This window comes from Pristiophorus japonicus, chromosome 15, assembly GCF_044704955.1.
Source record: "Pristiophorus japonicus isolate sPriJap1 chromosome 15, sPriJap1.hap1, whole genome shotgun sequence".
Classification (NCBI taxonomy): Eukaryota; Metazoa; Chordata; class Chondrichthyes; family Pristiophoridae; genus Pristiophorus; species Pristiophorus japonicus.
This window is the reverse complement of record NC_091991.1, coordinates 56,402,261-56,426,402: the sequence shown is the minus strand read 5'-3', so window position 1 is coordinate 56,426,402 and position 24,142 is coordinate 56,402,261. Positions and strand designations below refer to the sequence as shown.

Below are 24,142 nucleotides of genomic sequence, written 5' to 3'. Positions count from 1 at the left end.
TCGGGGGGAGAGGGTGGTCGGGGGGAGAGGGTGATCGGGGGGAGATGGTGATCGAGGGGAGATGGTGGTCGGGGGGCGATGGTGATCGGGGGGAGATGGTGCTTGGGGGGAGATGGTGGTCGGGGGAGAGGGGGAGGTGGGAGATGGTGGTCGCGGGGAGATGGTGATCGGGGGGAGATGGTGGTCGGGGGGAGATGGTGGTCGGGGGAGAGGGGGAGGTGGGAGATTGTGGTCGGGGGGAGATGGTGGTCGGGGGGAGAGGGTGGTCGGGGGGAGAGGGTGGTCGGGGGGAGATGGTGGTCGGGGGGAGATGGTGGTCGGGGGGAGATGGTGATCGAGGGGAGAGGGTGATCGGGGGTGATGGTGATCGGGAGGAGATGGTGGTCGGGGGGAGAGGGTGGTCGGGGGGAGAGGGTGGTCGGGGGGAGGGGCGGGTGGGAGATGCTGATCGAGGGGAGATGGTGATCGAGGGGAGATGGTGGTCAGGGGGAGATGGTGATCGGGGGTAGAGGGGGAGGTGGAAGAGGGTGATCGGGTGGAGATGGTGATCGGGTGGAGAGGGGGAGGTGGGAGATGGTGGTCGAGGGGAGATGGTGGTCGGGGGGAGATGGTGATCGGGTGGAGAGGGGGAGGTGGGAGATGGTGGTCGAGGGGAGATGGTGGTCGGGGGGAGATGGTGATTGGGGGGAGATGGTGGTTGGGTTGAGATGGTGGTCGGGGGGAGAGGGGGAGGTGGGAGATGGTGGTCGGGGAGAGATGGTGATCGGGGGGAGAGGGGGATGTGGGAGATGGTGGTCGGGGGGAGAGGGTGGTCGGGGGGAGATGGTGATCGGGGGGAGAGTGTGATCGAGGGGAGATGGTGGTCGGAGGGAATGGTGATCGAGGGGAGAGGGTCGTCGGGGGGAGGGGCGGGTCTGAGATGGTGATCGAGGGGAGAGGGTGATTGAGGGGAGAGCGTGGTTCGGGGGAGTGGTGGTCAGGGGGAGATGGTGGTCGGAGGGAATGGTGATCAAGGGGAGAGGGTGATCAGGGGGAGAGGGTGATCGAGGGGAGATGGTGGTCGGAGGGAATGGTGATCGAGGGGAGAGGGTGATCGAGGGGAGAGGGTCGTTCGGGGGAGATGGTGGTCGGGCGGAGATGGTGATCGGGGGTAGAGGGTGGTCGGGGGGAGGGGCGGCTGGGAGATGGTGATCGGGGGGAGAGGGTGATCGAGGGGAGATGGTGGTCGGGGAGGGGGGGAACAAACACTCCTGCTTCTCCTAGCCCACAAGCAGCGCTGTAAAGGCACTTAACCTTATGGATCCAGCACTTCTGGCCTCATTTTACCTGAGGCCCAGGGAACCCGGCCAGCATGGGTTAAAATAGAAACACTGTTTAAATGAATTCCAGACCCAGCTCCCGCACCGTCTCGGTTAAAACCAGAAATGGGGAGGGGCAGGGTGGGGTTTTGAGGTGGGTTGGGTACCTGTTTCAGATTTTTTACTTTTTAACCTCCTACCCCACCCAAGTCCATCTGTTTTTGTGGGTTAAAATTACCCCTCTGTTTCCAGTCAAAGAAACATAGCTTCCATCAAAACAACATAACAAAACATACATAAATTTTCCCTAGTGAGAAACAGAGTTAATGTTTCAGCTCGCTGACTTTGCGTCCGAATGTTCTGATGACAGGTCGTCGACCTGAAACGTTAACTGTTTCTCTCTCCACAGATGCTGCCTGCCCTGTTGAGTGTTTCCAGCATTTTCTGTTTTTATTTCAGATTTTCAGCATCCGCAGTATTTTGCTTTTGCATAATTTTTATCTATTTGACATCAGTCAAATAGTCTCCCTTCAGTACACACTTCAATGCAGTTTGCTCTACCAATGAACAATTACAACACTTAATTTCTCCAACCCCACACCCCTCTATTCTATAACCTGTTTCCCCGACCCTTCTTTTGAAGTAAATTTAATGGGCTTCTCATGCTGCCTGTGCTCAGAACGTCAGGTTCATCAGATTCAACCATACCTCGACAGGCCAAGGTTGGCATGTAAAGATCAGTGCTGGACCATATCAAACATGAAGGAATCTTTGCAGGGGACCATTTCAGATTATTATCACTCATTGTTCTTATTGCTATGCTATTTTTCATTTCTGGCAAAATGGACCCCATTAAATACAAAACTCCCTGAAAGTGCAAGTGCAAGTAGATTAAGCCACAAAAACCATTAGCACTTTGGATTTATAAATAGGCACATTGAGGACAAGATTAAAGAAGCAATGATAAAATTATACAAAACAGTCATTAGGATATAGATAGAATGCAGTTTTGGGTGCCCCATTATAGATAAGACATTAAAGACACTGAGAGCATTCAGTGTAGATTCACCAGCATAATGTTAGAGATTGAAATCTAGTAATGAGGAAACACGTGAAATATTTCCACTGGAGCAGAGAAGGTCAAGAGGAGATTTCATTGAGATTTTTAAAATAATGAGGATTTTAATAGCATAAATAGGGAACAACTAAATTCCTCTGATTGGGGAATCAATGATGAGGCATCCATAATTTAAAATTGCCACTAAGAAAATGAGGAAAGAATTTAGGAAATGTCATTATACAACGGGTTGTTGGAGCATCGAATTTTTTGAAAAGGCAGAGGTCATTGCATCTTTTGTGGGAAACTTGGATAAACATTCGAAGCAGAGGAAGATACAAGGCAATGGGGAGAGCGCAATCATGTGCCTCTGTTGGAGACTGGAAGAGTCCTATGTGAAATGAGTTGGACTAGTGTCAATTTAGTTCGTAGTGGAATTGGGCCCACAGGATTTAATTGCTGTAATGTAATGCTCAGAGACACTAAACTGCGAATCTCATTCAGAGATTACGGGGAAAGGGCAGGGGAGTGGGTCTAGCTGAGAGTTGGCATGGGCTCGATGGGCCGAATGGCCTTCTTCTGAGTTGTAACCATTCTATGGTTCTATTATTCCTAGTGAGAGAAATGGAAGATTATCACACTGGCGAAGATGGGGATGCTTTTCTGAGGTTGAAGCTGTGCGGCATCAACCAGTCCGAATTTGTCCGCACCTATGTTCTTCCTCAGTATCCACTGAGACTCGTGCTCCTGGGCCTTTACGCAAAGACACGCATAAAGGCCCACGTACCCGAGGGGTGCAGGTGGTTCGCAAGTGCCCCTGTGATCATGTGGGCCAGCCCAACCAATGAAAGGGGATTCCCATTCATGCTTATGGGAATTCCATTTTCGTAAACATAAACACATTTATATACCAAATAAATTTAAAAAATTACATATTTTAAACTAATTAAAATGCAGTTAATTAAATATTTAAAACAAAAATATAATTTTTTGGAAAATAAATTTAAATGTTTTAAAGGGGCTAAAAATAACCTGAACTTATTTTACAAGTTTTTTATGTTTAAATAATTTTTTAAAAGGTATTTTTATGTTCATTTAAACTCTTACGCTGCTTTTACCAGGTGTAAGAATTTCACGGACATTCATGGGTCCAACTCTCCGCCCACGAATACCTTTTTCCCGGAATGTGGATGATCTGTCAAGAAGATTCGTACACACCCGTAGGCCCTGGAAAATCCGTGCCAATATTTGGGCAGGGTAGAAGGAGCCTTGCTTTGCATCTAACTGTGCTATACCTGATCTGAGAGTGCTTACTGTTGATACGGATGCCTGAATAGGAAAGTATTCCATTTTCCAGCACCAATATCCCTCAATTATGAGCACAAAATTCATCAAAAAAGTAAGGATGATGATAGTGTTCCTTACATACGTTATCAGTTGCAGGATGTTCATGACGATGGTATTTGTTGTTTTATTCTAACATTTATAAGAACTAAAGTTATAATTGTAACTATTATTGATACATACCGGGAATATCTGGAATATGTTCATCCAATAAATATGACACTTTTTGCTCCTGCTAAAAGCAGGAAAAGGTACTGGCACACTCCGCAGATATTGGGAGAATATTATAATGAAGCCTGTAGTCCTGAAATACAATTTAAGTAACAAGGAATGTTAGAATTCGTATGGATTTGAAACATTTCCTAAAGCAGCTCCATTAATCCTGGTCTGAGTAACTGGAAATGAGTTGCTCGAGTTTGACAGGAGGTTGCCCAATACCCAGCATTCAGTCTAGGGTGGATATTGCCACACTGAGATCTTCATAAATGACAGATTCAACACTTTGTTATCTTGCTTAGTTGATAGTTACAGCCCCTCGAATGAGTATTGATTTTGATGAGTTACAGACATCCTACATAGTGTTAAATTTAAGTACTTAGTTACAACCCTTCTATTTAGTGGTAGTTTTGAGTACTTACAACTCTTTTAAAGGAGACAAATAAACATTAAGTCAAGTGACCTCCGATCTGGGGGACACTCCAAACATTTCGCAAGGCCCTTTTTTTTTTGTTTTTTTTATATTTTTGTAGATTTTTTATTGTTTTTTTTGGACTCTAAAAACATAATTTACAAGTGCCCCCTATAAAAGGAGAGGGGGACACTATTGAGTACTTACATGCCTGACACACCCCAGTGGGTCCCTGCATCATTCCCAGCTGAATCAAACAAGGCTAGTCCAATCAGAGAGATGGTCGGAGCAATGGTTAAAGGACCAATGTACCGCATTAAAAATCCAATCAAACCAGAAAATCCCACAACTATTTGAAAACAGGCTGCCACCATAATTGCTCCTTGGATCTGCAAAGAATGAGATTATCCGGTTACCATGACTAGATTTGTCTTGTACAGTATTATGAAAGCAAGGAGGAAAATACAGCAAAAAATAGAATTCCAGCATTCTGAGAATGGTTCATTAACTCTTCATTAACTGTAAAAATGGAAATGGGAAATATGCTTTCTACTCTATCATTCACATCTCCAGGCTCAGAATGGAAAACAAAGTCTGGGATTGTGTCATGAAAACCTTCAGTACGGATTCAGAGAAAAATGTAATGCTTTAGAGTTAAATCAACCAAGCCATCGCATTGCTCAGTCATTGTAAAAATATGATGCACAATAGGTGAACACTTTCACAAGTGAAATTCATGGAGTAAATGAATATAAGCATATGGGTTGGGCCCCTGTGTAAGATAAAAGAACAGTATGTCATTCCATTGTGTAACAAGTTCCTTCTCCCCCTCATCAACATCACAGAATCCTACAGCGCAGGAGGCCATTCGGCCATTGTGTCTGTGCCGGTTCTTTGAAAGAGTACTAAATAAAAATAAGTTTCTTCTAATATTTTTGCTGAAATATTTGCTGAGTGATGTCAACACTGTGAAATTGAACATTTTCTCACTTCAGGCACACAGTTAGAACGAAGTGCTCCCAGATCAAGTAAGGCATGATTAGATGCAGAGTAAAGCTCCCTTTACACTATCTCAGTAGAATATCCCCTTTCTACACGAATATGATATCCTGTTTCCCACATCAGCCAGTGAGTGAAATTACCAATTTAATGTCATATTCGAAGCTAAGACCATTTGGAACCAGGTTAAATCTGCCAACCCCCTTGCACACGGAACCCTTAAAGCAACCATACAGAGGAAACATTCAGCTCACCAGTCTGGACTAGATTCAAGCCCAGGCTCTCGAGGTGAAAGGTCACTAATCCACTGTGCCAACCAGTCTCCCCAAAAATAAGTTTCTATTTTCTGAAGTACCTCTCGTAAGCGTGTCTGCCAGACTTCAATGAAGATAGAATCATTGGTATGGACTAGTGTTTTGTTGTAGGTCCATTCTGGGCATTTATATTGGGGCAAGGACAGCATGGCCATGGTAGGAGTTAGGAAAGCAAATGTCCCTCCTTGAAGAATCGGCAACCTGAAACAAACACAGCACATTGGTTAACTCTCTTTGTTACAGCAGATATGACAAGTTAATGCCATTTTTAGGGAATGTTATTTTATACAGTGGGCCTGAAACGTTTCAATCCTGGCATAAGTGACCTTTGCTGCTGATCCCACCAGACTATCCCAGATTGAGAAAGGTTCCCTATTTTATTTATAATGATGCAAGCGCATGAAACACCATTGGCACATCCCTTATGCCCACCGGAACTGGAGATCGCGGGTATTGAGAGGCCCTCTGATGTAACAGAGGCCCGCTGCTTTAATAGGTCCCGGCAGCCCAACCCCAGTGGTCTTTTGGTGGGATCATCCAGTCACCTGATAATGGGGGTCAATTTCTAAATTCTGCCTGCCTTTAACTTTGGGAGGTCTAGGCTAAGACTCAGGCCTGGACTCCTAGGTAGGTCCCAATTCCACCAGCCGGCGGGCTGGTGTGTCTGCTTTTACCTGGCTGCCCAACAGATCCCAGGCTTTAGAGCATAGGGTAAAATCCCCAAAAGAGCGAACCGTTTACAATGTCAGCTATTGACCCCATTTGGAGCCAGATAAAGGCAATCAAAATGACCCTGAGATGCCAAAACAGATGGGTCTAGGGAAGACTCCACTGGTAGGAGAGACAAATTGTGCATGTCAAATTTAAGAGGATGGGAACAATTAAAGGGAGGGGGACAAACTGCTGGTGAGTGTTAAAAGGCCTTTAATCCTTTACAAAGCTGAAAGGGGCAGGGATTAAGAAGGGGCAGGTTAAGATAAAGGGAACGGAACTGTAGAGAACTGACAGAGCAATCTCCTCTCTGATGACTACTGAAGTCAAAGTAGTGCTGCATGAGATTTCCCTCTTTTCCTATGCACAGCATCATCCCATAAATCAGCACTGCACATAAGCTCAAGAAGAGGCAGCCAAGTTTGAGGCTGTGGCTGATCATTACTGTCACCATATATGTGCAAATTTTATGCTGAATGATAGTCACATGCCCTTACAGCAAATGGCATTGCTCGGTGTAATGTATTTGCTTCATGGGTTCTTTGCTCCAGAATTCATATCACACATTGCTATTAATAACTAGTTGGTTTATTAACAAAGGTTTAACAATCACACTATACATTACCAGTTCATCCACTAGGCTCACAACTGCATACCTCATCGTGGATGATCTCGACCCAACTGACAGGGGTTTTATTGAGTCTTGTGAACATCACATGACTGGCTAAGCCACTCACAATGCAACAGCTCAACAAACCTGTGAGCATACTCACAGGTGCAAACATTACATTTGGTATCTGCCCCTCTGCTGGCCCAGACCCTGAGAAGCAGGTTCCCCTGCTCGTAGCAAGGAAGGTATGCCAAGACCTGCAGAAATGGTTAGTTGCATCTTGGCTGATGCGGCCAAACAGGCAACGTTGTCGCCTGATTACACTGGCATGACTTCTTTCATGCTGTACCATGATATGCTGTGATTGTGGTGCTTCTGGAGAACCATCCAACAGAAGGGTTAGTCAGGCATCACATCTCAAGGTGATGCCAGCAGGGCTCTCCTGGTGCATTGGGAAGACAAGTGTACACCAGCACAATGACTGCCAAGGTAAGGTTTTTTGTGTGTTTGTTCTCAGGATGTGAGCAATGCTAGCAACGCTGCATTTACTGCCCATCCCTAGCTGCCTTGAGAAGGTGGCGATAGGCCTTCTTTAACTGTGTGTGAACATCCTTTCTTCTATGGCTCACAACAACCTGCTTCGAGTAAGCATGAGACCCTTGATGGTGGAGTATACGTAACAGACTTTATTCATATACAACACTGATAATCAATTTATCTATACACAGAGAGTGGCTTTCAGTTTCTGGTTCCATCTTTCGACCCCTCCGACGAATTGTTGAAAACCATGCTCCTTTATACACCTTATTTTGCCTAAATCAAAGATACATGTCATAGATAAAACCTCATGATGTATCTGTTCCTGAATCCTTTGAAGACAGTCATAGTTGTTTACTTCAAAGATACTTTTCTCAAACAAGTCTTCCTGACTTAACTGTTCTCGTATCCTTTGCAGAGCAGATTTATTAGCCACACCTGGAGTATTGTGTACAGTTTTGGTCTCCTAACTTGAGGAAGGACATCCTTGCTATTGAGGGAGTGCAGCGAAGATTCACCAGACTGATTCCCGGGATGGTGGGACTGACCTATCAAGAAAGACTGGATCAACTGGGCTTGTATTCGCTGGAGTTCAGAAGAATGAGAGGGGACCTCATAGAAACGTTTAAAATTCTGACGGGTTTAGACAGGTTAGATGCAGGAAGAATGTTCCCAATGTTGGGGAAGTCCAGAACCAGGGGTCACAGTCTTAGGATAAGGGGTAAGCCATTTAGGACCGAGATGAGGAGAAACTTCTTCACCCAGAGAGTGGTGAACCTGTGGAATTCTCTGCCACAGGAAGTTGTTGAGGCCAATTCACTAAATATATTCAAAAGGGAGTTAGATGAAGTCCTTACTACTAGGGGGATCAAGGGTTATGGCGAGAAAGCAGGAAGGGGGTACTGAAGTTGCATGTTCAGCCATGAACTCATTGAATGGCAGTGCAGGCTAGAAGGGCCGAATGGCCTACTCCTGCACCTATTTTCTATGTTTCTATGTTTCCTTTCTATACTCTAGTTAATGGAGCACTCTGCCTATGTCTATTACACTAGCCACTAAAGTTATACTTAAATAACTCATGGTTGATGTCTTTACCAGCACTTACTTCCTTGCACAGCACTTCACGTATATAACACTAAAAGCAGAAGATAAGCCACATTTTCTGCTCATGGCACTTAAAGTCATCCTGTTTATTTTGTAAAATCAATTGCTTCAAGATACAAACAAGTTTGATTATTAATCCTTAAATATCCAAGAGGTCCAGGATCGAGATTGGGAGGAACGGGGCCTGGGAGAGGTGTAGCCCAGGAGCGAGGTCGGGGCCCAGGAGTGAGGTCGGGGCCCAGGAGCGAGGACGGGGCCCAGGAGCGAGGTCGGGGCCCAGGAGTGGCACAGCATGGACCAGCAGCGAGGTCGGGAGGCCTACACTGTCTGAAACCCAGGACCTGTGGGAAGGAGGGAGGGGCGCAGTAGGAATACGTTTGTGTGTGTGTGCTAGGCCCATGCAGCAGAGCCTGGTCTCCAATCATCTTGGATCCCCTTGCCATTGGACCAAGACCTTGCTCTGTCAAGCCCGTGTGGTAGCTGGTGTGCAACGGCCACCCCACGTTAAAATAATTAATGTACAGGCATCTTCCACCCTTTAAAATGAAGTTCGGGACCTGGAACATCAGGACCCTCATGGACAACCCCAACAGCGACAGCAACGCTGTACTACAATCATTGCCCGGGAACTCAGACGATTTGACATAGACATCGCCACCCTAAGCGAGACCCGGCAGGCAAGGGAAAGCCAGCTCAAGGAACAAGATGGTGGTTACACCTTCTTCTGGAAAGGCAAACCAGAAGAAGAATGCTGGCTCCATGGGATAGGCTTCGCCATAAAAAATGAGCTAGTTCAGCATCTCAGAGACTTCCCTTGCGGGATAAATGAATGCCTCATGACCCTTCAGCTCACCCTAGCCCGGAACCAGTGCGCTATGGTCATCAGTGCGTACGCCCCAACCCTGGAAGCTACAGACGAGATCAGGGAGGAATTCTACTTCAGCCTCGAACAGTCCCTGTCCCGAGTCCAAACAGGCAACAAGTTGATCTTCCTTGGCGATTTTAACGCCAGAGTTGGAAAGGACACAGACCTTTCAAGAGGTGTGATTGGCAGAGAGGTGGTAGGGAAAACCAACTCCAATGGTACACTCCTCCTGACTAAATGCTTAGAACATGGTCTTGTCATAACCAACACCTTGTTTCATCAGAGACACAAATACAAGGTCTCATGGCAGCACCTTCGCTCCAAGCACTGGTATCTGCTAGACTACATCATTGTCCGAGCGAGGGGCCGCAAGGACGTCCGCATCACCCGCGCCATGACAAGAGCTGATGACTGCTGGATTGACCACCGCCTAATCCGTGCTGTTATTTCCATCAGTGTAGCCCCAAAACAGCGGCGGCAACAGAAACGCTGGAGCACTCAAAGACCCTACTAAGAAAGCCCTATTCAGGCAGCGTCTCACAACCAACCTGATGACTTCCAGTGATCCAGAGATGCAGAGTGTCCACAGTGCCTGGTCTGCCCTCAAGGACTCTATAATTGGCACCTGTGAGGAGATGCTTAGTCACTCCACCAGGAAACATCAAGACTGATTCGATGAGAATGACCAGGTGATCCAGGAATAATAAGCCGCAAACGCAAGGCATTCTTGAACTGGAAGCAACATCACAACTCGAGAGCAAGAAATCAGCTCTATAGACGTCTGAAGGCCGAGGTCCAACATAAAACTCGCGACCTAAAGAACAGATGGTGGGTGGAAAAAGCACAGGAGATCGAGCAACTAGCTGACAACCTTGACATGCGTGGATTCTTTAGCGCAGTCAAGACCACCTACGGCACAAGCAGCCAAGGTCCTACCCCACTGCGCGCCAAGAATGGAGAGGTACTCATTAAGGACAGAGAGGCAGTCAGGGCCTGCTGGAATGAGCACTTCTAAGATCTCCTTAACCGAGACAGTCTTCAACATGAGTATCCTCGACTCCATCCCGCAGCATGCTACCCACCACCACCTCGGCACAACCCCAGCCTGGCATGAGGTTGCAAAGGCCATCTGACAACTGAAGAACAAGGCCTCGGGAGCAGATGGAATCCCTGCCGAAGTACTAAAGCATGGCGGAGAAGTACAATTGGCGCGAATCCATGAACTAATTTTTCTTATTTGGAAGGAGGAGAGCATGCCAGGGGATCTGAGACGTTGTAATCGTGACCATCTTCAAGAAAGGTGACAAGTCCGATAGCGGTAATTACAGAGGAGTTTCCCGGCTGTCTGCCACAGGGAAAGTCATCGCAAGAATTCTCCTCAATCGCCTTCTCCCAGTGGCTGAGGAGCTCCTCCCAGAGTCGCAATGCGGATTCCACCCACTAAGGGGCACAATGGACATGATCTTCACTGCGTGTCAAATTCAACAGAAATGCAGGGAGCAGCATCAACTTCTGACAATGGCCTTCTTTGACCTCACAAAGGCCTTCGACGCTGTCAACCGTGAGGGATTATGGAGTCTCCTCAAATTCAGCTGCCCTCAAATATTTGTCACCATCCTCCGCCTGCTTCACGATGACATGCAAGCCGTGATCCTGACCAACGGATCCACCACAGACCCAATACACGTGTGGGACCGGGGTCACGCAAGGCTGTGTCATCGTACCAGCACTCTTTTCGATCTTCCTTGCTGCAATGCTCCATCTCACCCTCAATAAGCTCCCCACTAGAGTGGAGCTAATCTACAGAACAAATGGGAAATTGTTCAACCTCCGTTGCCTCCAGTCCAGATCCAAGGTCATCCCATCCTCTGACATTGAATTACAGTATGCAGACAACACATGCGTTTGCGCACACTCAGAAGTCGAACTCCAAACTGTTGTGTATGAAGAAAGAGTCAGGCTGAACACTGTGAGTTCAAAGTAAAGTGTGACCTTAGTCCTTTATTGCAGGTCTCCAGATTGCCTCTCCAACCTGTGAAGCCTCCTTAAATACCTGTGCTCCCAAGTGATTTTGGGATCCCTTGGGACTCCAGGCGATGAACCCTCTGGTGGCTGTACAGAGTAAATACAAGTCCACATATATAACACAAACCATCGTCAACACCTTCACCAAAGCGTACGAGAGTATGGGCTTTACATTAAACATCTGTAAGACAAAGGTTCTCTACCAACCTGCCCCCGCCACACAGTACTGCCCCCCGATTATCAAGATCCATGACGTGGACCACTTTCCATATCTTGGGAGCCTACTGTCAACAAGGGCAGACGTTGATGACGAAGTGCAACACTGCCTTCAGTGTGCCAGTGCAGCCTTCGATCGCCTGAGGAACAGAGTGTTTGAAGACCAGGACCTCAAACCCGGCATCAAGCACATGGTCTGCAGAACAGTAGTGATACCTGCCCTCCTATATGCTTCAGAGACATGGGGCCAACTTTCGTCGCTATCTCGCCCGCAGTCACCAAGTTCCCGCCGGAAATGGTCGTTTTCTGGGCGATTCCTCCAGAACCACCCATCTGCCGTCGTGGTTCCGCCCGGTGGGAATTCGGTGTGGAAGGGTTCTACCCACATCACATTGTCCTGCCCGCCCATGCCAGATGTCTGTAAACGGCCATTTTGATGCTTTTTCCTGGCCTCCCATCGACCTGCTGCCCGCCAGAAGAACCGCTCTGGAAAAGCAGATCTGAGCTGGGCGGCAGTCGGCCAGCAATCACAGATCGGGTGGAAGGGAGGGAGAGAGAGAGATGGAGTGCATTGGGGCAGCTCCGGCATATCAGCTGGGAGGGAGTGTTGGTGGCCATCACATCACGGCAGCCAGTCGGATTCTGCACCATATCAGTGGGACTGCAGGAAAGAAGTTAGGTCAATGTTGCATTACTTTATTGCTGATGGTGAGGTTTAAATTGGATGACATAAAACCGACTGAAATGTCTCTAAGCTGATGGAGGCTTTTTTGTTGCACCTTCCTGAAAGTCCTTCATTGAGGAGGCCAATGGTGAAGGGAAAATTATTAAGGTGACTGAAAAGTGTTCAGCATCTCACATTTTGTGCATCCAAGCTGATTCATTAATTGTCTCACACAATGTACTGCCATGTAACTGATGACCATGTCATCTCGGGGGTGGAACTCCTCCATCTTTGGCCTCGCAAAAAGAGGGTTGAAGTGCAAGCCTTAAGGTCTGCCCTGCAACTTGGTAAACTAGAGTAATTGAGTGGCAGCCTTCCTGCATTCATTGTCATCTTGCGATGGCCTGGTGACAGGACCCATTATACACTGCAATCAGATGTGGATGGGAAGATATTACTGATAAAGCAGATGACCCGAGGGACAGATGTGTGTTTCGCGCAACACACCGCACATGACGTTAAAATGACACACGCACAAATAGAGGGTCAACAATGTGAGTGTATTTACAAGTGCACAATGACAAACGTTAGATAACATTATGACATTTACACGAGAAAGCAACACCCACCCCTCTACCCGGCACCACCACCTCTCTTCCTCCTTTGCAGCGATGCCCGAGTTCCTCTTCTTCCCCACGCTTACACGATGGAGTGGCCCTCCCCTGCCCCTCACTGCCTCTGGTTCAGGAGGTTGTGCAGGTGGGCAGTGGGATATGTGCAGACGTGTGTGTATTGGTGAGAAAGTAGGGCGCGGGACCAAAGGCGCTGGGATCTCCTGCTCCTCCGCATCTGTCTGCCTTGACGGTGTGGGGTCGGGGGTTTGCACCACGCGTGCAGAAGTCACCTCCTGCCTCATGGCCTCGACACTTTCTGTTGCATGCTCCAACACTGTGAGGAGGTGCTCCATCCTTTGATCATGCTGCTGGATGAATGTGACGATGCTGGCAGCTATCCCAGTAAGGTCTGCTGCATCTCGCGACCTACCTCCACACCGGTAGTTGAGAGTTGGACCATCTGGCTCAATAGAGCGAGCAATCCTGCATCCACAGGTGGTTGCTCACTGCTGTTGGGGCTTTGCGCCACGGACTCTGCGCTTGCTTGAGCTTGCTTCAGTTGAGTCTGTTGGAAACTCCAGGAAATCTGAGCCTGACGTCAAGATTCTATGGACACTTGGCTGACATGGCAGGTGGCTGATGTCAGCCGCTTCTGGCTCTTCCAGGTGAAGGGGCACAAATCTGGGCCCTTCTCCCTCCTCTCTCTCCTCTTCTTCCTGGCCCTGGGTGGTGGTAGTGGGAGCGGTGGATATGGGTGATGTAGGTTGGGGGTGCAGGAAGGATCCTGTGTCCTTGAGTGAGGAGAATGTTGGGGTGGGAGATGCTGGGCTGTGACGGCTTCTGTGAAGGCCGGAGGTCGATGGTCTCTCCGGATCCGTGGTGTCCGACTCAGCATCTGCAAATAGAGGACAAAATTTCCGTCTGTAGGTGGGAGGGGGGGGGGGGGGTGGGGGTTGGTGAAAGTGAGATGTGAGCCGTTCCATCTCACATTATGCCAGCAAGGAGTTCCATCCCTACATGTCCACACCAATAATGGGCGACAAAGTGTGCGTTCAGCCGTGAGTGCCTTAACATTGCAAGTACTTTCATGCCGTGGTTATTGCTGACACCAGAGATGAGTGTGGCCTTACCCTGCGGTAGCACCGGATCTGCAGAAACATTTGTGCTTGGAATGCGGCGATATCCCACCAATGCTAACGCACGCTCCTCCAGCCTGGTGAATTGGGCCACATCTTCTGGGCCCCCTCCAGTCGCACATAGGCTTGCCTGTTTGGCTGCTTGTTTTTGCTGCACAAAGAAATGTTGCAGCCTTTACCTCCTTTGCTGATGCCCCCCCCCCCCCCACACACACACACACTCACATCTGACGCACAACCTTTCTGACCTTGGATGGGAGGAGGCCAATAAATTTGTGCTCACTTTAGCTGCCGCCACCAAATCATTCCAACGGTTACGGCATTGATCCCCATCCCACTCCACGTTGCCCATTGCACTGACTATCTGACCCATGTCCATCCAAAGACAGCGGTATTAGGCTGGTGGAGGCTTGCCACGCCCATCCTGGGTGAGTTCGCTGTACCTGCGCTCCACCTCTGTCATGAGCTCCTCCAACTCCTGCTCATTGAACCACAGAGCTCTGGGCCTGGTTTTGCCAATCTTCATTAACGCTTTCTGGCCACTCATCCTTTATGATGACAGGAATGGCTGCTCAAGAGTCTGGGTATAAATTCGTCACACTGTCCCCTCTGCAACTCAGACTGCCCCCTCTCCAATGCCATCTCTGCTCTCTAACCTCCAACTCTTTCCTCCTCTCCTCTCTCCTCTCTGCTCTCCTCGCAGATGCAATGAAGTGATCTCCTTTTATGGCCATGAGCACTTCCTCAATTAGCCTGCAAGGGCCACAAAAGGACTACAGGTCCCATCAAAAAACTACAAAAAAAAAGGATGAAATCCTGTGCATGCGCAGTGGAGGCCCTCCGAAAATACCTGAGTGGAGAGGCCTCCACCTACTGCACTCTAATGACGTTTGCCACTGAGTCCCGCTCCCACCCGCTGACTGCCACTGACTGATGTCGACTGCTGCTGACTGCTGCCCACAGAACAGCGACGAAATCGGCTCCTGGCGGCAGCGGGCGCCAAAAGCGGACCTCCCGCCCGGTGACCGCCGAGAAATGGGCTGTCACCAAAGTCGGCCCCATGGACTATGTACAGCAGGCACCTCAAAGCACTGGAGAAGTACCACCAATGCTGCCTCCGCAAGATCCTGAAATTCCATTGGCAGGATAGGCACACCAACGTCAATGTCCTTTCTCGGGCCAACATTCCCAGCATCGAAGTATTGACCAACCTCGATCAGCTCCGATGGACAGGCCACCTCATCCGCATGCCTGATACTAGACTCCCAAAACAAGCACTCTACTCAGAGCTCCAACACAGCAAGTGAGTCCAGGTGGGCAGAGGAAACGCTTCAAGAACACCCTCAAAGCCTCCTTGATAAAGTGCAACATCCCCACCGACACCTGAGAATCCCTGGCCAATACTGCCCAAAGTGGAGGCGAAGCATCCGGGAAGGTGTCAAACACTTCGAGTCTCTTCACTGGGAGCACGCGGAAGCCATTCACAAACAGCAGAAGGAGCGCACGACAGCCCAAGCACCCCACCCACCCATCCCTTCAACCACCACCTGCCTCACCTGTGACAGAGACTGTAGATCCCACACTGGTCTCATCAGTCACCTGAGAACTCATATTAGTGTGGAAGCAAGACATCCTTGACTCCGAGGGACTGCCTAAGAGATCCAAGATGTCTACCATACAACTCTCCAACAAACCTCTAATGTTTTTGGTGATGGTGTTAGGTGGAGAATTTCAGGATATTAACCGAGCGACGATAATAAAATAGCAATATACATTCAAGTCAGGATGGTTTGTGACTTGGTAGGAAATTTGGAGATGATGGTGTTCCCATGGCATTAGTGCTCTTGGCAACTCTCTGTAGATGTGGGGGATGTGGATGCTGGCGGGAGGGCACAGAGCAACTCTTAGGCAGCCCAACCTATTTGGCATCCTTCCGCAGGTGATCTTTCTCTGAACACATTAGTTCGAGGATCTCAAATGGTAAGCTCTCTGGTAAAAGAGAAAAGAGAGCCAAAAAAATAGATAAATAAAAACAACTGGCATTGTTTTTAAACCAGAAGCCTCATGAATACCTAATTGCCAGCTGAAATTTTAAAAACTCAATTACAAGAAGGGTCCTAAAAGGCCCAAAACACTTTCCAAGGATGCCTGCAGGCATGGTGAGGAGACAAAATCAGCCCCATTGCATTTTGCATAGTATAATGTTGCTTCCGTTCTGCAACATCACATTCTCTGACTTACCATAAGCAATCTACCACAAGAGATTCACAAATCTCAAAATAATGTCTAGCAGCAATAAAATTCCCAAAGTGAAGCATGGCAAGCACAGATTTAAATGTACTATAACCATTCCCAGGTCAAAGGGGTACGGTAGCATAGTGGTAATATTACTGGACTAGTAATCCACAGGCTTTGATTAATGATCCAGGGGCTTGAGTTCAAATTCCGCATCCCGGGGAATTTAAATTCAATTAAATAAATCTGGACTAAAAAGCTAGTATCGGTAATGATGACCATGAAACCACTGGATTGTCGTAAAGTCCCATCTGGTTCACTAATGCCCTTTAGGGAAGGAAATCTGCAGTCCTTACCTCGTCTGGTCTATATGTGACACCAGGCCTACAGCAATGTGGTTGACTCTTAACTGCCCTTTGCGGTTCAAGAAGGGGTCACCTTCTCAAGGGAAATTAGGGATGGGCAATAAATGCTGGACTTTGACGGCCACATGCCATGAACACATCAAACATTGGGTTAGGTGCAAAGTAAAGCTACTTCTGTATCTTGTTGCACTGTGTCTGACTGGAAATTATTGATGTTGATGTTGCAAGCCAAAATTATTGAGCACTGACAGAAAAAATGATAATTTGTTTGACACTGTATATTTTTAAAAGTGTTCTCAACCAATCTTGATAAGCAATGTAGGAACATATGAACAGGAGTAGGCCATTCAGCCCCTCGAGCTTGTTTCACAATTCAATGAGATCATGGCTGATTTGTATCTTAAATCCATCCACTCCATCCATATCTTGGCTCCATATCCTTTTATACTCTTGTCTAGCAAATAGATTTCAAATCTATTTGAAATTTGCTGAAATTTTAAAAAATCAGCTTTTTGTGGGAGAGAGTTCCACACTTCTACCACTCTTTACATAAAGGAGCATTTCCTAACTTCTCTCCTGAATGGCCTGGCTCTGATTTTAAGGTTATATCCCCTTGTCCTAGATTCCCCCACTAGCGGAAAAAGATTCTCTCTCTCTACCCTATCAATTCCTTTCAAAATCCTAAAAACCTCAATCAAATCATCCCTTAACCTTTTATATTTCAAGGAAATCTCTCCTCTCATAATCTAACCCTTGGATCCCTGGTAACATTCTGGTGAATCTGCACTGCATTCCTTCCAAGGCCAATGTATCCTTTCCAAGGTGAGGTGCCCAGAACTGTACACAGTACTCATGATGTGGTCTAACCAGGGCTTTATATAGTTGTAGCAAAACCTCCTGCCCTTTATATTCTAGCCCTCTGGTTCTAAAGGCTAACATTCCTAAGTCTGATTGGCACTCTGCCATTTATTCTGGAAGCTGTGCTGAGGAATTAGGCAAAGGTTATTTTTGATTATTTGGCACAGGTTGAAGATTAAAATATATTGCTGTCTTACCTGACTCCAAAAAGAACTTGAAGTAACGTGCAGATTCCCGACACAAAGAATATGGTGCTGATAAGGTAGCTTTGGGTGATGTGGTCATGTTGTAAGCAGAGCTCCCGAGACAGAAGGAGGGGGATGGCTACAGTCCCGCCCAAAGCAGTCAGAAAATGCTGGAGAAAATGTCATTACAAACAGAATTTTAATCAGGCTCGTTTGCCAGTTTCTTAAAAATTCTAATGATGTGTGATTTTCTGCTCTTTCTTTCCTTCTTTCTAATATTGGAGGAGCAATGTTGCCTGTAAGATTTGTAAGGCAAATCTTTATTTGCTCTATTTGTCGTTATACATTGTAAAATGTCACTGTATCACTTGTGGACACATGGCTTTTCTTTCCTTCTGTCCCTCCTCAAAAATACTAGCAGAGAGAGGGGAGATTTAGCACATGTAGCTGCTCCTGGTTACTGTCAGCTGTGGCTTAGTGGGTAGCACACTCACCTGTGAGTCAGAAGGCTGTGGGTTCAAGTCTCCCCCACTCCAAGGACTTGAGCATATATCTAGGCTGACACTCCAGTGCAGTGCTGCACTGTCAGAGCTGCTGTCTTTCAGATGAGACATTAAACTGAGGCCCTGTCTGCTCCACCTCACGTGGATGTAAACAATCCCATGGTGCTATTTTGAAGAAGAGCAGGGGAGTTACCCCGGTGTCCTGGCCAACATTAATCTCTCAATCAACATAACAAAAACAATTTATCTGGTCATCACATTGCTGTTTTTGGGAGTTGCTGTGCACATATTGGTTGCCACATTACAACAGTGACTACACTCCAAAAGTATTTCATTCTCTGTAAAGCGCTTTGAAATGTCCGTTGGTCGTGAAAGACATTATATAAATGTAAGTCTTTCGTTCTTTCTATCCACTAACACCTGCTGCAAAATTTGTTTAAGGGAGAATTTTCATGAGGTTATCCTAATGTCCAACCCTCCTCACCAATATGTCGAGGAACCAACTAGGGGGGAGGCCATCTTAGACTGGGTGTTATGTAATGAGAAAGGATTCATTAGCAATCTCGTTGTGCGAGGCCCCTTGGGGAAGAGTGACCATAATATGGTGGAATTCTGCATTAGGATGGAGAATGAAACAGTTAATTCAGAGACCATGGTCCAGAACTTAAAGAAGGCTAACTTTGAAGGTATGAGGCGTGAATTGGCTGAGATGGATTGGCGAATGATACTTAAGGGGTTGACTGTGGATGGGCAATGGCAGACATTTAGAGACCGCATGGATGAACTACAACAATTGTACATTCCTGTCTGGCATAGAAATAAAAAAGGGAAGGTGGCTCAACCGTGGCTATCAAGGGAAATCAGGGATAGTATTAAAGCCAAGGAAGTGGCATACAAATTGGCCAGAAATAGCAGCGAACCTGGGGACTGGGAGAAATTTAGAACTCAGCAGAGGAGGACAAAGGGTTTGATTAGGGCAGGGAAAATGGAGTATGAGAAGAAGCTTGCAGGGAACATTAAGACGGATTGCAAAAGTTTCTATAGATATGTAAAGAGAAAAAGGTTAGTAAAGACAAATGTAGGTCCCCTGCAGTCAGAATCAGGGGAAGTCATAACGGGGAACAAAGAAATGGCGGACCAATTGAACAAGTACTTTGGTTCGGTATTCACGAAGGAGGACACGAACAACCTTCCGGTTATAAAAGGGGTCGGGGGGTCTAGTAAGGAGGAGGAACTGAGGGAAATCCTTATTAGCCGGGAAATTGTGTTGGGGAAATTGATGGGATTGAAGGCCGATAAATCCCCAGGGCCTGATGGACTGCATCCCAGAGTACTTAAGGAGGTGGCCTTGGAAATAGTGGATGCGTTGACAGTCATTTTCCAACATTCCATTGACTCTGGATCAGTTCCTATGGAGTGGAGGGTAGCCAATGTGACCCCACTTTTTAAAAAAGGAGGGAGAGAGAAAACAGTGAATTATAGACCGGTCAGCCTGACATCGGTAGTGGGTAAAATGATGGAATCAATTATTAAGGATGTCATAGCAGTGCATTTGGAAAGAGGTGACATGATAGGTCCAAGTCAGCATGGATTTGTGAAAGGGAAATCATGCTTGACAAATCTTCTGGAATTTTTTGAGGATGTTTCCAGTAGAGTGGATAAGGGAGAACCAGTTGATGTGGTATATTTGGACTTTCAGAAGGCGTTCGACAAGGTCCCACACAAGAGATTGATGTGCAAAGTTAGAGCACATGGGATTGGGGGTAGTGTACTGACATGGATTGAGAACTGGTTGTCAGACAGGAAGCAAAGAGTAGGAGTAAATGGGTACTTTTCAGAATGGCAGGCAGTGACTAGTGGGGTACCGCAAGGTTCTGTGCTGGGGCCCCAGCTGTTTACACTGTACATTAATGATTTAGATGAGGGGATTAAATGTAGTATCTCCAAATTTGCGGATGACACTAAGTTGGGTGGCAGTGTGAGCTGCGAGGAGGATGCTGTGAGGCTGCAGAGCGACTTGGATAGGTTAGGTGAGTGGGCAAATGCATGGCAGATGAAGTATAATGTGGATAAATGTGAGGTTATCCACTTTGGTGGTAAAAACAGAGAGACAGACTATTATCTGAATGGTGACAGATTAGGAAAAGGGGAGGTGCAAAGAGACCTGGGTGTCATGGTACATCAGTCATTGAAGGTTGGCATGCAGGTGCAGCAGGCGGTTAAGAAAGCAAATGGCATGTTGGCCTTCATAGCAAGGGGATTTGAGTACAGGGGCAGGGAGGTGTTGCTACAGTTGTACAGGGCATTGGTGAGGCCACACCTGGAGTATTGTGTACAGTTTTGGTCTCCTAACCTGAGGAAGGACATTCTTGCTATTGAGGGAGTGCAGCGAAGGTTCACCAGACTGATTCCCGGGATGGCGGGACTGACCTATCAAGAAAGACTGGATCAACTGGGCTTGTATTCACTGGAGTTCAGAAGAATGAGAGGGGACCTCATAGAAACATATAAAATTCTGACGGGGTTAGACAGGTTAGATGCAGGAAGAATGTTCCCAATGTTGGGGAAGTCCAGAACCAGGGGTCACAGTCTAAGGATAAGGGGTAAGCCATTTAGGACCGAGATGCGGAGGAACTTTTTCACCCAGAGAGTGGTGAACCTGTGGAATTCTCTACCACAGAAAGTTGTTGAGGCCAATTCACTAAATATATTCAAAAAGGAGTTAGATGAGGTCCTTACTGCTAGGGGGATCAAGGGGTATGGCGAGAAAGCAGGAATGGGGTACTGAAGTTGAATGTTCAGCCATGAACTCATTGAATGGCGGTGCAGGCTAGAAGGGCCGAATGGCCTACTCCTGCACCTATTTTCTATGTTTCTATGTTTCTATAACCATCATCTTCATCATAGGCAGTCCCTCGAATCGAGGATGACTTGCTTCCACATCAAAAAGTTCACAGGTGTTTCAATGAAGGACCTAATATTCCAGGTCTCAAACTAAATCTTGAAGGGTGGAAGATGCCTGTGCTTGGATTTTTTTAACGTGTGGTGACCGTTGCACACCAGCCACCACACGGGCTTGACAGAGCTAGGTCTGGGTCCAGTGGCCAGGATTACCCAAGACGACTGGAGACCAGCTCTGCAGCACTGACCTAGTGCGCACACATATCGCCATGTGGGCTGGCCCATGCCCGTAACAGACTGGTTCAATACAACAGCTGGTATAACTTCCATGAATGACTGGGGGAAACCTTGGGGAAACAGTAGTTAATGGTATTTTTGCACAGTTTCCACTAATATTCTGCCAAAGTTATGTGATGAGATTGGCAGAAGCCTCACAGAAATTCTAGGCGGTGTGTTTAAATATTTGGTGAGGGCAGATTAGACTTGGCTGTGATGCACCTATGATTGAACAGTCGGCTGACATTGTCTCTCCTCTGCATTTTTCTTTACTGTTCCCTTTCTTTATTTTCCTCTGTCTGGTTTATTCTCTTTCAGTATCCCACCATGGACGTGAGTATATAATTAAGGCTAGCACTTCAGTGCAGCATTGATTGGAGGATGTTTAAATGGGTATGAAAGATTCCGTGACATTAGAACAGAGGAGTTTTTCGGGTTCCTAGCCAACAGTTATTCCTTAACCAAAAACACCAAAAACATTAACTGATCATTGTTCCATATGCTATTTGTTGGATTTAGATGTGCGTAAATAGGCTGCCACATAACAACAGTGACTAGACTTCAAAAGTAATTCATTGGTTTTGAAGTACTTTGGGACATCCTTTTTTAAAATGAATTCTTGGGATGTGGATGTCACTGGCAAGGCTGGCATTAATTGCCAATCCCTAGTTGCCCTGAGAAGGTGGTGATGGGCCTTCTTCTTGAACCGCTGCAGTCGTGTGGTGAAGATAGTAGCCACAATGCTGTTGGGTAGGGAGTTCCAGAATTTTGGCCAAGCGACAATGATGGAATGGTGATATATGCCCAAGTTAGGAACTTGGAGGTGATGGTGTTTCCATACACCTGCTGCTCTTATCCTTCCAGGTGGCCGAGGTCACGGGTTTGGGAGATGCTGCTGGAGAAATTGCTGCAGTGCACCCTGTAGATGGTACACACTGCAGCCATGGTGCGCCTAAGGATATGGAAGGTACAATATAAATGCACATGCATTTTCTTTGGTTTGTCTCTTACCTGAGTGCCAAGAAGTAGGCATAAGTACCAGGGGGGGACATCAGTGACACAATATGCCATCTTATTTACATCTTTTTTCGGTGAAGCAAGTCCACGGTCCTTCTCTGGTGTGCTGGTGTACTGAATGCTTCCATCTTCATTCTAAATTATAAAAAAATGAATATCCCTGAATGCAGAGCAACTGAATTATTTTAAGAGTACTTTATGTTACATTTTTGGACACTAAGGGATATGGGGATCGGGCGGGAAAGTGGAGTTGAGGTAGAAGATCAGCCATGATATTGAATGGTGGAGCATTCTCACAGTGCCTACTCCTGCTCCTATTTCTTATGTTGTTATGTTACAATACTTCTTTCACTTTCCTTTTGATCAGTATTAAATCTGCTGCTATTTATTTTAGGCAGAAAATAAATTGAGCAACATGCAAAAGATTTAATCAGCTGAATAAGATAATTAGTTACTGGGTGTGTCAGAATTTGGTTCGGGGCACAGATCGACTGTAGAAATATCAAGTACTTATTTTTTAAATTTAATTCAGTTATTGCTGCACACCTTATTTATGTGGCACAGACATGGCCCTTTAATAGTCTGCTGCCGAATTGAAATAGCAAAGTAAAATCATTTCAGGGAATGTCTCCCTCCAATTTTCTTCCCTCCCTTTCTGAAGGCGTCGAGCCACACTGGGATACAGTTTCATTCTTGATAGGAACTGCATTTACTCCCGGTGTAAATTTTCCCCCAACATTTAATTGAGGAGTAAAGTAAAAAAACAATCTTCTCTTGTGTGCCTGTAGCTGCCAGACGACATTAAGCAAAGGCCTATAACTTGACTGCTGTGATGTGAACAATGTACTCATGTGGCTGGATTCAACTAAGAGTATCCAACACTTTATTTTATAAGTTTATTAGGAGTTGGGTTGGCAGACCGATGGTTTGGTACGTAACAGATATCCTTTCTGCCTTCTTAAACATGCATAGTGTATGGGATGGGATCACTGAGAAAAGGTCAAAGCAAAAATATTTTAAATGGACAGACTCTCACACTATAAGAAAAAGAAAGTGGGCTGAATAACCCTAGAAGCCAGCAAATAAATTATTTTTCAGGAGTACAAGTCAGCCACGAGTGCACATTGCTTCAGTTAGTACATAGATTTTTGTTAATATTTAATGCAACTTCATTGTATTAACAATATAAAAAAGCAACTCATTATCTCAGAAAACAAATTGATACTTACTACATAGCCATAATTATCCAACCCGTTGAGTTCTTTCTCTGAAGACATAGCAATTCAGGGCACAGCTGTACAATAGAATACACTCACGAGCAATTCTTTCAGAAGGACAGGCAGCAAGCATTTAATCCCAGATAATTACAAGGAGTCACATAGGGCTGGATTGAAATTTCTGTGCAAAAACATTAAAAAATATATTCTTCCACCTCAGGAGCTACCTGCTCACAAAGGGTTTACTCGATAAATGAAGACCATCATTCCAGTGAGTGGCAGGAAAGTGAGAGGACTGGTAGATTCGCAGTAATAGCCTAAGTACTGCCCGAACAGAGCAAATAGTAGCTGTATAGTCCTATTAATCATTGAATCTCGCTGATTTGAACAGTACTGCAGTTCATAAGTACCCAGCCCATTGTAATAGATTAAACCTGCTGTACAACCACACACACATGTACCA

General features: G+C 46.4%; 1 protein-coding gene across 1 annotated transcript in view; it reads right to left on the bottom strand.

The window, feature by feature from the left end:
• Positions 1-23,739, bottom strand: part of slc23a4 (solute carrier family 23 member 4) — a 102,311-nt gene extending 78,572 nt beyond the window's left edge. Inside the window, exons 1-6 of the mRNA XM_070901656.1 lie at positions 23,692-23,739; positions 22,457-22,597; positions 17,778-17,935; positions 5,682-5,841; positions 4,535-4,716; positions 3,883-4,003 (exon numbers count right to left, since the gene is read on the bottom strand). Coding sequence (XP_070757757.1) covers positions 3,883-4,003; positions 4,535-4,716; positions 5,682-5,841; positions 17,778-17,935; positions 22,457-22,597; positions 23,692-23,739 — 810 coding nt within the window. The remainder of the gene's footprint in view (positions 1-3,882; positions 4,004-4,534; positions 4,717-5,681; positions 5,842-17,777; positions 17,936-22,456; positions 22,598-23,691) is intronic.
• Positions 23,740-24,142: the final 403 nt, after the last annotated feature.